Genomic DNA, 13,849 nt, shown 5'->3' with positions numbered 1-13,849 from the left:
GGATGCTGTGTCATCATTCCGCCACCTCTGAGGGAACCTATACTGCAACATAGAAACATAGAAACATAGAGATAGGAACAGGAGTAGGCCATTCGGCCCTTCGAGCCTGCTCCGCCATTCAATGAGATCATGGCTGATCTTCGTCTGAGATCATAGCTGATCTTACCAGTTCAGTACCCCGTCCCCGCCTTTTCTCCGTAACCCTTAATCCCCTTAGCCTTCAGAAATATATCCAATTCTCTCTTGAAAATATTTATTGAATTAGCCTTCACAGCCCTCTATGGCAGGGAATTCCACAGGCTCACCACTCTTTGAGTGAAGAAATTCTTCCTCATCTCTGTTTTAAATGATTTGCCCGCTATTTTTAGACTGTGGCCCCTGGTTCTGTGCTCCCCTGCCATTGGAAACATTCTCTCTGAATTCAGCCTGTCCAGGCCTGCCATAATTTTATATGTTTCGATGAGATCCCCTCTCAATCTTCTAAACTCCAGTGAGTACAAGCCCAAACTATTCAATCTCTCCTCGTAGGTCATTCCCGCCATTCCAGGTATCAGCCTGGTGAATCGCCGCTGCACTCTTTCCATGGCAAGAACATCCTTCCGCAGATGGGGCGACCAAAACTGTACACAATACTCCAGATGCGGTCTCACCAGCACCTTGTACAGCTGTAGTAAGGTATCCCTATTCCTATACTCGAACCCCCTTGATATGAAGGCCAACATACCATTTGCCTTCTTAATCGCCTGTTGCACCTGCATGCTCTCCTTCAGTGACTGGTGCACAAGAACACCCAGGTCCCTCTGCACTTCCCCATCTCCCAATCTATTGCCATTTAGATAATAATCTACCCTCCTGTTTTTACCCCCAAAGTGGATAACCTCGCATTTATCCACATTATAGTGCATCTGCCACGTATCCGCCCATTCCCCCAACCTGTCCAAATCGCACTGTAGCCTCCTGACATCCTCATCAGAGCCCACCCCTCCTCCTAGTTTAGTGTCGTCAGCGAATTTGGAAATATTGCATCCAATTCCCTGATCCAGATCATTTATATATATTGTGAACAGCTGGGGTCCCAGGACAGATCCTTGCGGCACCCCGCTGGTCACTGCCTGCCACTCCGAAAACGAGCCGTTTATTCCAACTCTCTGTTTTCTATCCGCCAGCCAGTTCTCTATCCACGTTAATACTTTGCCCCCAATCCCATGAGCCTTAATTTTGCATGATAATCTTTTGTGTGGAACCTTATCGAAGGCTTTCTGGAAGTCAAGGTACACCACATCCACTGGCTCTCCCCCATCTATTTTACCAGTTACTTCCTCAAAAAATTCCAGCAGATTAGTCAAACACGATTTACCCTTTGTAAATCCATGTTGACTCTGTCCGATCCTTTCCCCATTTGTCAAGTGCTCCGCTATTTTATCCTTAATAATGGACTCTAGCATTTTGCCCACAACCGATGTAAGGCTTACTGGTCTATAATTCCCTGCTTTCTCTCTACCCCCCTTTTTAAATATTGGGGTAACATTAGCTACCCTCCAATCCACGGGTACTGTTCCCGAGTCAATGGACTTCATACAGGCCACAGTGGGATGGTTCGGATGAAGGAAATGGCAAGAAGCTACTTCTGGTGGCCAGGTCTCGATGGGAATATTGAGGAGAAAGCCAAAACATGTTCCCCATGTCAAAGGGTCCGGAATGTTCCACAGCTGGCAACCCTACACCCCTGGGATTGGCCTGCAGAAGTGTGGCAGCGAGTACATGTGGACTTCGCCGGTCCTTTCGAAGAGAAGATGTTTATGGTGGTTGTGGACACTCGTAGCAAGTGGCCGGAGGTCGCTGTGAAGAGGTCTACCACGGCAGAGAAAACAATTGAGAAACTTGGTGAGATGTTCAGCCGTTATGGCTCACCGGAACAACTCGTGACAACAGTCCACAATTTGTATCACAGAAGTTTGCAACCTTCCTGCATGTGAATGGTGTCCAACACATCAGGTCTGTGCCCTATCATCCCTCTACTAACGGCGAGGCAGAAAGGTTTGTGCAAACTTTGAAGCACGCCTTGAAGGCATCGCAAGGTCAGGGTTCAATCCACCAACGTCTGAACAGCTTCCTGTTGTCCTACAGGAACGAGCCGCATGCCACAACCAAAACTTCCCCCGCTTCGCTCATGATGAAGAGGCAGTTGCGGACAAGTTTTGACTTACTCAAACCTCCAAGGGCAGAACAGGTTGTCCATTGTCAACAACAAGCTCAAGTTGAAAAGAGAGAGAAAAGAGCCAAGGAGAGACGGTTTCACCCTGGAGAGCACGTCCTAGCTCGAAACTACAACACTGGACCGAAATGGGTTCCTGCTACGGTGATCGCGCAGACGGGCCCTGTGTCTTACACGGTTGAGACTGCTGAGGACGTTGTCTGGAGAAGACACACAGATCAACTGTTGCTAGGAGCAGAAACAGCCACAGAGGCTCCAACGGCTGGTTGGCCTGAACTGTTTCCGGATGATACCGCAAACCAGCATCCTTTGCCACGGTGCTCTTCTCCAACACAGGAAGTCAGACTGTTCCACCTGTGCAAACTCCTGACTTTCGACTGACACAGGCACCTTCTCCATCCAGGCCTGTGTCAATGCCTACTGCTGTGGAAGCCAGCGATGACCGCCGGTATCCTGTCAGAGAGCGGCGGCCTCCAAGACGCTTGGCTCTGTAGGCTTAGTGACTTACCCACAAGACTGGGGCAGAATAAACCCCAGGGTAAAGTCAGGGGTTGAGGCAGTCTACCTCTACCCTAGGTTCGTTGAGTGCATTGAAAGTAACTTACCTGTTGAGGAATACTGTGGCCCTTCCATTTAAGAGGGGAGGAAATGTTATGTATTGTGTGTTCTATTGTGTGTTCTCCTCCCACCTGTGGTGGCGCTGTCACAGGAGATAAATGGTTGGGTGTTCTCTGTTAAGTTTAGCTCTCTTTGTTCGGAACTTTCCAGAACTTCCTTTCCTTCCAATAAAGCACTTCATGTTTGAATCTGAGTTCTGAGTCCTAAATTGTGTCTAGGTAGAAAGGTACCGACACAACAACGGGGAGCGGGCAGGAAATTGGACATGAGTCTAGGTTCGGAACGGTCATGGCCCTGTGGGTAGCGGAGCAGTTTTGTTCCTACTTCTTGTGTTCTAATTATGTGTTAGATTTCAGGAGATGGTTCTATTCCTGTTTCTGGCTGGGGTGGAGATCACCTTTTACAGAAGGTAAGTACTGTAGAAAATATAGGGACAGAGTGATCTCCTGGACGAGTTTCGATCGCCTAGATGGGTCGGAGAGGAATTTCCCAGATTTTTTCTCCCAAATTGGCCATTTGGTTTTTTTATGTGGTTTTTCGCCTCTCCCGGGAGATCACATGGGTTTGGGTGGGATGGAGAGTGATAGTAGATTTGAGGTTAGGATCAGATCAGCCATGATCTTATTGAATGGTGGAGCAGGCTCGAGGGGCCGATTGGCCTACTCCTGCTCCTATTTCTTATGTTCTTATGTTCTTATCTCTGCAGTGTTCCGTTTCATGGGACACTGCCATCAGTACTGGGACAGGAAGGAGCTGTACCGCTGGGAAAGGCTGCACCTGAACAGGAATGGGACAAAGGTCCTAGCGGAAAGGATAAATAGGGCTGTAGATGAAACTATAAACTAGTAAGACAGAAGGAGGGATCTGGCAGAAATAACAGCAACCTGAAGATTAAAAAAAAATAAGAGATGAAAGTAAAGGTCAGAACAATAAAAGGAATAAGGATAACATAAAAGGTCAGGGATCAGATAAAGTTATAGAACATAAGTATAAAATAACTGTTAAAAATAAAGTGAGAGGAAAGATTAATAAAAATAAATTAAGTTGCCTGTACAGCAACGTGCACAGCATCTGAAACAAAACAGGGGAGCTGGAGGTACTAATTTGTAGAGAGGAACCAGATGTAATAAGGATGACTGAAAAATGGCTGTATAAAGAACAAGATTAGCAGCTAAATATTGCAGGATATAATGTATTTAGAAAGGACAGGGAAGGGAGAAGGGGCTGGGGTAGCTGTATTAATTAGACATAACAAAATGGCAGTAGAAAAAAAGGACATAGCTAACATTAAGATGTAAACAGAATCCATATGGATTGAGATAAAGGTTAAGAAGGTATTGATCATGCTAATAGGTGTATACTGCAGACTACCTAATACAGGAAACTTTGGTTTATCCGGAGGTTATATGTCCGGAATACTCGATCTAACGGCAAAAATCAGGAGCCATTTTCTATAAGTTTTTTTAGTTCTCGTTGCTTTTTTTACTCCAGTCAAGCACTGCAAGGTCTGTAGTTATAGCAACAGCTTCAGCTAGAGACGCTTGCAGCTGCAGCCGACTGTTTAGAAGTTGTTGCTAAGCAACAGTGTTTGTTGTCAGATACGGAGATGAAAACCTCCGTATGCTTCAACATTAACTTTGTATGTCCGGCAGTTTTGATAGATCGGCAACAGCTCGGTCCCGTCGGTGCCGGATATCACAAAGTTTCCTGTAGTGGAAGGGAAGTGGAGGGAGAAATATGTAGGCAAATCTATGAAATGAGTAAAAGACAGAATAATATCATGGGAGATTTCAACTACACCCAAATAAACTGGCAAAAAGAGGTAGTGAAAGGACCAAAGGGAATGGAGTTTTTACAGTGTGTACAGGACTCCTTTCTTACCAGAACGCAAGAAGCCCAACAAGAGAGTGATCACTGCTGGATCTAGTAATGGGGAAATGAACCAGAGCAGATAGGAGAAGTAAGCATAGGGTGCATCTAAGCAATAGCGATCACAACATAATAAGGTTTAAGATAACGATTGAGAGAGACATAAGTAAGACAAATACCAAAGTAATAGACTGCAAAAAAAAACAAATTATGAGAAGATGAGGATGGAACTGAGGTGGGTAAACTGGAAAAAATATTGACAAAGAGCCAGAACAGCAGTGGGAAATATTTTAAAAAGTGATAGCATTCAGAAGAAATATATTCCTTGAAAAAACCAGAGCAAACTAGCCAGTAATGAAACACTGTGGATGAATAAAGAGATAAGGGTGAAATTGAATCTAAAGGGAAAAAAACGAAGTAGATAGACAATAAAGGCGAGGATGACAAAAGGGAATAAGACGACCTCAGGAAAGAAGTCAAAAAAACAATTAGGAAGGCAACGAGGAATTAAGAAATAAAATTATCAAAGAATATAAAAAGAAACAGTATTCTATAGACACATAAATAACAAAAGGAAAGTTAAGATAGGGATAGTGTGACTAAGGGAGGCACAAGATAAACTCATAGGTAATGACAGTGAAATGGCAAAAATAGTGAGCATTTACTTTGCCTCGGTATTTACCAGGGAGACTAACAAGGTGGGCATAGCATTAGAAGAGGTCAAAAAGGATATCAAGACATTTAAGATCGAAAAGAGGGAGATCATTGATAAACTAGTCAAAAGTAGAGAGGATAAAACCCTGGGTCCAGCTGGATTACATCCCTACAAACTAAAAGAAATGAGGGAGAAGATAGCAGAGGCACTATTACACATATATATAAAAATTCAATAGAAAAGGGAATTCTGATGGAGGACTGGCGGACAGCTAATGTTAAGGGAGGGAGAACAAATCCAGGGAACTACAATAAATAAAAAGAGAAAATGCTGGAAATACTCAGCAGGTTAGAGAGAGAAACAGAGTTCACGTTTCAGGTTGATGACCCTTCGTCAGAACTGGAAAAAGTTGGAGATGTAAAAGGTTTTTAAGCAAATGTAGGGGCAGGGAGAGGGGGGAGGGGAGGAAAGAACCAAAGGGAAGGTCTGTGATAGGATGGAAGGCAGGAGAGATTAGGAGACAAAAGGGATGATGGTGCGAGGCAAAAGGAGATGGTAATGGGACAAGTTAAGAAACAAAAGATGAGTCTAGGTGAAGTGTAAATGGCACTGGCAGAATGATCGACAGCTGCCATGTGAAAAAAATAGGGGCAGAGGTTATGATCTGAAATTGCTGAACTCGATGTTGAGTCCAGAAGGCTGTAAAGTGCCTAATCGAGTTCAACAATTTCAGACCATAACCTCTCACCATTTTTTTTTCACATGGCAGCTGTCTTTCATTCTGCCAGTTACACCTCATCTAGAGCCATCTTTTGTTTCTTAACTTGTCCCGTTACATCTCCTTTTGCCTTGCACCATCATCCCCTTTGTCTCCTAATCTCTCCTGTCTTCCATCCTATCACAGACCTTCCCTTTTGTTCTTTCCTCTCCTCTCCCTCTCCCTGCCCCTACACTTGCTTAAAAACCTTTTACATCTCCAACTTTTTCCAGTTCTGACAAAGGGTCATCGACCTGAAACGTGAACTCTGTTTCTCTCTCCACAGATGCTGCCTGACCTGCTGAGTATTTCCAGCATTTTCTGTTTTTATTTCAGATTTCCAGCATCCGCAGTATTTTGCTTTTGTATCCAGGGAACTATATATCAGTTAGCTTAACGTCAGTGGTAGGAAAGATATTGGAAACTTTACTAAAAGATGTAATAGAAAAACATCTAGAAACCAAAAATATAATAAAGAATAGTCAGCACAGATTTCAAAAGGGAAGGTCACGCTTGACCAACCTTATTGAATTCTTTGAAGAAGTACAGAAAGAGTAAACACGGGTAATGCAGTGGATCTGATATACATGGACTTTCAAAAGGCCTTCAATTAGGTACCACATAGTAGACTCACGACTAAGGTTAGAGTATGTGGAGTCAGGGGACAAGTAGCAGAGTGGATAGCAAACCAGCTATGAAATAGAAAACAGAGAGTAGGGATTAAAGGTACAAAAGCAAAATACTGCAGATGCTGGAAATCTGAAATTAAAACAGAAAATGTTGGAAATACTCAGCAGGTCAGGCAGCATCTGTAGAGAGAGAAACAGAGTTCACGTTTCAGGTCGATGACCCTTCGTCAGAACTGGAAAAAGCTGGAGATCGAACAGGTTTTTAAGCAAGTGTAGGGGCAGGGAGGGGGCGGGGGCAGGGAAAGGGGGGGCAGGGAAAGGGGGGGAGGGGCAGGGAAAGGGGGGGAGGGGCAGGGAAAGGGGGGGAGGGGCAGGGAAAGGGGGGAGGGGCAGGGAAAGGGGGGAGGGGAGGAAAGAACAAAAGGGAAGGTCTGTGATAGGATGGAAGGCAGGAGAGATTAAGAGATGGTGCAAGGCAAAAGGAAATGGTAATGAGACAAGTTAAGAAACAAAAGGGATTAAAGGTAGTTACTCAGACTGGAGGAAGGTGGGGTAACGCTCCTGTGAAGTGCCTTGAGACATTTCACTTAAAGGTGCTATATAAATGTAAGTTGTTGTTGTTGAAGTGGTGTTCCACAGGGATTGGTGCTGGGGCCACTGCTGTTCACCACTTATATAAATGATTTTGGACTCAGGAATCGGAAGTACAATATCAAAATTTGCAGATGACACCAAATTGGGGGGCATAGTTAATGCTGAGGGAGACTGCGACAAAATACAAGAAGACATTAACAAACTAGCAGAATGGGCGTGTCAATGGCAAATCAATTTCAATATAGATACATGTGAGGTGGTGCATTTTGGTAGGAGGAATAAGGAGGCCAGCTATTCCTTGGAAAATAAGTTTAAATGGGGTAGAGGCACAAAGGGATGTAGGGATGCAGATACACAAATCATGAAAAGTAGCAACACAAATTAAGAAAGCCATAAAAAGTGAAAACAAAGCACTTCTAGAAGGGTTCATTTCTAGAGAAATAGAATTCAAAAGCGTAGAGAAGTTGTGTTAAACTTAAATGGAACCTTGGTTAGACCACAATTAAAGTACCGTGCAAAGCTCTGGTCTCCGCATTACAAAAAGGATATAGAAGCACTGGAGAAAGTGTAAAAAAGATTTACAATGATGATTTGCAGAACTGATAAAGTACAAGCTATCAGCAACGACTGAACAAGCTGGGGCTTTTTTCTCTAGGAAAGAGAAGACTGAGGGGTGACCTGATAGAGGGCTTTAAAATGATGAATGGGGTTCAATCGTGGAGAGGGAGAGAAGATGGTTCCACTTGTGGAATAAATAAATAAATAAATAAACGTGTATAGAACCTTGGTTAGACCGCACTTCGAGTACCATGCACAGTTCTGGTCTCCATATTACAGAAAGGATATAGAAGCACTGAAGAAAGTACAAAAAATATTTACAAGGATACCACCAGAACTATGAGGGTACAACTATCAGGAAAGACCAAACAAGCTAGGACTCTTCTCTAGAGCAGAGAAGACAGAGAGGTGACTTGATAGAGATCTTTAAAATTATGAAGGGTTTGATAGGGTAACGTAGAGAAGATCACACAGAATCACAGAATCTACAGTGCAGATAGAGGCCATTTCGGCCCATCGAGCCTGCACCGACACATATCCCACCTGATCCCCGTAACCCCATGTATTTAATCCCCTCACACTAAGGGTCAATTTATCATAGCCAAATCAACCTAACCCGCACATCTTTGGACTGTGGGAGGAAACCGGAGCACCCGGAGGAAACCCACGCAGACACAGGGAGAATGTGCAAACTCCACAAGATGTTTCCACTTATACGGGAGTCCAAAACTAGGGGACATAAATATAAGATAGTCACGAAGAAATCCAATAAGGAAACTCAGGAGAAAGTTATTTACCCAGAGAGTAGTGAGAATGTGGAATAACAACAGAAAACGCTGGAAAAACTCAGCAGGCCAGGCAACATCCATGGAGAGAGAAACAGAGTTAACGTTTCAGGTGAGAATGTGGAACTCGCTACCGCATGGTGTGGTGGAGGCGAATAGCATGGATGCATTTAATGGGAAGCTAGATAAGTACCTGAGGGAGAAAGGAATAAAGTTATGTGGTTGGGGTGAGATGAAGAGGAGTGGGAGGAAGCTGGTGTGGAGTAGAAACACCGGCAATGGCCTGGTTCTGTGTTGTAAATTTTACTGTAATACACTTTCTGAAATTACTCAACAGCAAATTCTCAGCAAAAACGGATCTACATACAAACTGTAAACTTGTGAGAAATAACAACAGAAAATGCTGGAAAAACCCAGCAGGCCGGGCAACATCCGTGGAGAGAGAAATAGAGTCAATGGTTCAGGTCGAAACCCTTCGTCAGGACTGAGAAAAAACACAGGAAATGAAACAGATTAAAAGGCCAGTTTGGGGGCTGGGGAATGAAAGAACAAAAGAGAAGTAAAGAGACATTAAGAGGTATTCAAAACCAGACGAGATGGCGGTGGGGCTAGTGGAGACAAAAGACGGCTCTAGATTAGAAGGGTTTCGACCTGAAACGTTGACTCTGTTTCTCTCTCCACGGATGTTGCCTGGCCTGCTGAGTTTTTCCAGCGTTTTCTGTTGTTATTTCGGATTTCCAGCATCCGCAGTATTTTGCTATGGTAAACTTGAGAGTTCTGGTCTGTCCACAACGAAATGGTGAAAACTTTCAGCGAGTGACACACTCCCCACTCCATTCCCAGCTGTGTGTGTTGATGTTGTTTTCTGACCAAGACCAGATTTCAGAAATGCCAGGGGCTGATTTCAAGCGTTTGTCGCTCACACATTCTGTACAATTATTGAGAATAGTCCAGCGGCTCAGGGCCTGGCTCATTGTGAAGCCCCCACCCACCCCCCAGTGTTGTTATTATTACTGACCATTAATGCCCGGAAGAACCCGGGGGGTTGTCATTACCTCACTCATGGCTGCACCGATGGACGCTCTTCCACAAACCAAAAAAATAGGGAAAGCTCAGACAGGTGTTGTCAAAACGCACACCCGACAAGTTCGCCCGCCCGCCCGCCTATTTTGTCCACTGCGACGCGCAGTAGGTGTTGTCTGTTACCGGGGAAACGAGTGACGTGACATTCAAGGCCCAGGGCCAGTGAGGGGCGGAGGGGTTCTGACGGCGCTCCTGGCCGTTGCTGTGGTAACGGTGGGCTCCTCCCTCCAATCCCACGTCACAAAGGCGCGGTCGAGATGGGAGGAGTCGATTGTAGAAGGACAACAGAGACAGGTACTGGGAATAACACTGGGAATATCACTGGGAATGATCCTGGGACTGGGAATAACACTGGGAGTGACCCTGGGACTGGGAATATCACAGGTAGTGACCCTGGGAATAACACTGGGACTGAGAATATCACTGGGAGTGACCCTGGGACTGGGAATATCACTGGGACTGGGAATATCACAGGTAGTGACCCTGGGACTGGGAATATCACAGGTAGTGACCCTGGGAATAACACTGGGACTGGGAATATTACAGGGACTGGGAATATCACTGAGACTGGGAATGACCCTGGGACTGTGAATAACACTGGGACTGGGAATATCACTGGGAATAAGACTGGGACTGGGAATATCACTGGGACTGGGAATAACACTAGGACTGGGAATATCACAGGGACTGGGAATTTCACAGGGACTGGGAATTTCACAGGGACTGGGAATATCACCGGCAGTGACCCTGGGACTGGGAATAACACTGGGACTGGGGATATCACAGGGACTGGGAATATCACAGGCAGTGACCCTGGGACTGGGAATATCACAGGGACTGGGAATAACACTGGGACTGGGAATATCACAGGCAGTGACCCTGGGACTGGGGATATCACAGGGACTGGGAATATCACAGGCAGTGACCCTGGGACTGGGGATATCACAGGGACTGGGAATATCACAGGCAGTGACCCTGGGACTGGGAATCACAGGTAGTGACACTGGGACTGGGAATATCACAGGCTGTGACCTTGGGACTGGGAATAACACTGGGACTGGGAATATCACTGGGACTGGGAATATCACAGGCAGTGACACTGGGACTGGGAATATCACAGGCAGTGACACTGGGACTGGGAATATCACAGGCAGTGACACTGGGACTGGGAATATCACAGGCAGTGACACTGGGACTGGGAATATCACAGGCAGTGACACTGGGACTGGGAATATCACAGGTAGTGGGACTGGGATTGGGAATATCACTGGGACTGGGAATAACACAGGCAGTGACACTGGGATTGGGAATATCACAGGGACTGGAAAAATCACAGGGACTGGGAATAACACTGGGACTGGGAATATCACTGGGACTGGGAATATCACAGGCAGTGACCCTGGGACTGGGAATATCACAGGCAGTGACCCTGGGACTGGGAATATCACAGGCAGTGACCCTGGGACTGGGAATATCACAGGCAGTGACACTGGGACTGGGAATATCACAGCGACACTGGGACTGGGAATAACACTGGGACTGGGAATATCACAGGTAGTGACACTGGGACTGGGAATATCACAGGTAGTGACACTGGGACTGGGAATAACACTGGGACTGGGAATATCACAGGTAGTGACACTGGGATTGGGAATATCACAGGTAGTGTGACTGGGACTGGGAATATCACAGGTAGTGACACTGGGACTGGGAATATCACAGCGACACTGGGACTGGGAATAACACTGGGACTGGGAATATCACAGGTAGTGACACTGGGACTGGGAATAACACTGGGACTGGGAATATCACAGGTAGTGACACTGGGATTGGGAATATCACAGGTAGTGTGACTGGGACTGGGAATATCACTGGGACTGGGAATAACACAGGCAGTGACACTGTGAGTGGGAATAACACTGGGAGTGAGAATATCACAGGTAGTGACACTGGGATTGGGACTAACACAGGCTGTGACACTGGGATTGGGAATAACACTGGGACTGGGAATAACACATGTATTGACACTGGGATTGGGAATATCACAGGCAGTGGAAATAGCACTGGCACTATCACAAGCATTGGGAATAACATTGGGACTGGGACTATCACAGGCAATGAGAATATCACAGGCAGCGAGACGGAATGCGAATATCACAGGCAGTGGGAATAAAACAGGCAGGTACAATGGGACTGGGAATATGAATATCACAGGCAGTGACACTGGGTATGGGAATAACACTGGGAATGTGAATATCGTCTGCAGTGGAAATGGGAATAACACAGAATGGGAATATGACAGGCAGTGGGAATGGGAATAACACTGGGAATGTGAATATTATAGGCAGTGGAGGTATGAATAACACCAGGAATGTGAATGTGACAGGTAGTTACACTGCGGATGGGAATAACAGGCAGTTACACTCTTTAATGTGAATAACACAGTTGCATTATGAATGGTTATAACAGTCAGTTAGTTTTACACAGGAATTGAGAATATCATAGGCATTTACACTGGGAATGGGAATAACAGGCAATTACACACTGGGAACGTGAATATCATAAGCAGTCACATTGGGAGTAGGAATAACACAGGCAGTCGCACACTGGGAATGGGAATAACAGGCATTCGCACACGGAATGGGAATAACAGACAATCATGCACTGGGAATTAGAATAGCAGGCAAAGACATTGGGAATGAGAATAACAGGTAATCACACACTGGAATTGAGAATAACAGGCAATAACACACTGGGAATGGAAATAACACAAGCACATACTCAGTGGCAATCATGCACCAAGAATGGGAATAACGGAGATAATTACACACTGGGAATGGGAGGCAATCATATACTGGGAATGAAATTAACACTTAGCATTCACATACACTGGAAAAGATAATACAGGCAATCATACACACTTGGAATGGGAATAAGGCATGCAATCACACTTGGAATGGGATTGATACCAGTATTCACACACACTGGGAATGGGAAAAACATCAACAATCAAACAGACTGGGATTGTGAATAAGATCAGAAATCATGGACTTTGAGAATAGGATAAACCTCTGAAATCCAATACAATGGGAATAACCCCAGCAGCCACACACGCTGGGAATGAGGATACAAGAAGTTTATTTACTGGGAACAACTCTGTTATGTCTGACATTGGTGATAGGTACTCGATTGCCTTAGCCTGAGCACATGGAGTTTGATAGTGCTGTTATCATTGTATTGTGTATAGGTATTCGATTGCTTTTGCCTGGGAGTGTGTGTGTGTGGAGCAGCCATTAAAAAGCAACATGAACTGAACTCTGTTTACGGCCTCTGGATTATCTTTGCAAATGCAACAAACTCACCAGCTGGAATCATACCTAGGTCAAAGGAGGATGGTTGTGGTTATTGGAGGCCAATCATCTCAGCCCCAGGACATTACTGCAGGAGTTCCTCAGGGCAGTGTCTTAGGCCCAACCATCTTCAGCTGCTTCATCAATGACCTTCCCTCCATCATAAGGTCAGAAGTGGGGATGTTCGCCGATGATTGCGCAGTGTTCAGTTCCATTCGTAATTCTTCAGATAATGAAGCAGTCTGTGCCCGCACGCAGCAAGACCTGGACAACATTCAGGCTTGGGCTGATATGTAGCAAGTAACATTCACGCCACACAAGTGCCAGGTCATGATCATCTCCAACAAGGGAGAGTCTAACCACCTCCCGTTGACATTCAACGGCATTACCATCGTCGAATCCCCCAGCATCAACATCCTGGGAGTAGCCATTTACCAGAAACTTAACTGGACCTGCCACATAAATACTGTGGCTACAAGAGCAGGTCAGATGTTGGGTATTCTGCGGCGAGTGACTCACCTCCTCCTGACTCCCCAAAGCCTTTCCACTACCTACAAGGCACAAGTCAGAAGTGTGATGGAATACTTTCCACTTGCCTGGATGAGTGCCCATCTCCAACCTCCCTTTCCTCTCCAAAGTCCTTGAACATGCTGTCAACTCCCAAATCTGTGCCCATCTTTCCCGGAACTCCATTTTTGAATCCCTCCAATCAGATCTCCGCCCCGCCACAGTACCG

The 13,849-nt window shown here is 45.5% G+C and overlaps 1 protein-coding gene across 1 annotated transcript in view; it reads right to left on the bottom strand.

The window, feature by feature from the left end:
* LOC147107320 (uncharacterized) overlaps positions 1 to 9,866 on the bottom strand; it is a 46,865-nt gene extending 36,999 nt beyond the window's left edge. The window contains exon 1 of the mRNA XM_086006224.1: positions 9,736 to 9,866. Within this exon, the coding sequence (XP_085862350.1) occupies positions 9,736 to 9,744 (9 nt within the window). The 5' untranslated portion in view covers positions 9,745 to 9,866. The remainder of the gene's footprint in view (positions 1 to 9,735) is intronic.
* Between the last annotated feature and the right edge of the window lie 3,983 nt (positions 9,867 to 13,849).

Source organism: Somniosus microcephalus, chromosome 14, assembly GCF_052327205.1.
Source record: "Somniosus microcephalus isolate GS21.2 chromosome 14, FLI_Smic_1.0, whole genome shotgun sequence".
Classification (NCBI taxonomy): domain Eukaryota; kingdom Metazoa; phylum Chordata; class Chondrichthyes; order Squaliformes; family Somniosidae; genus Somniosus; species Somniosus microcephalus.
Note: the sequence above shows the minus strand (reverse complement) of the source record. Positions and strands in the feature narration are given on the sequence as shown.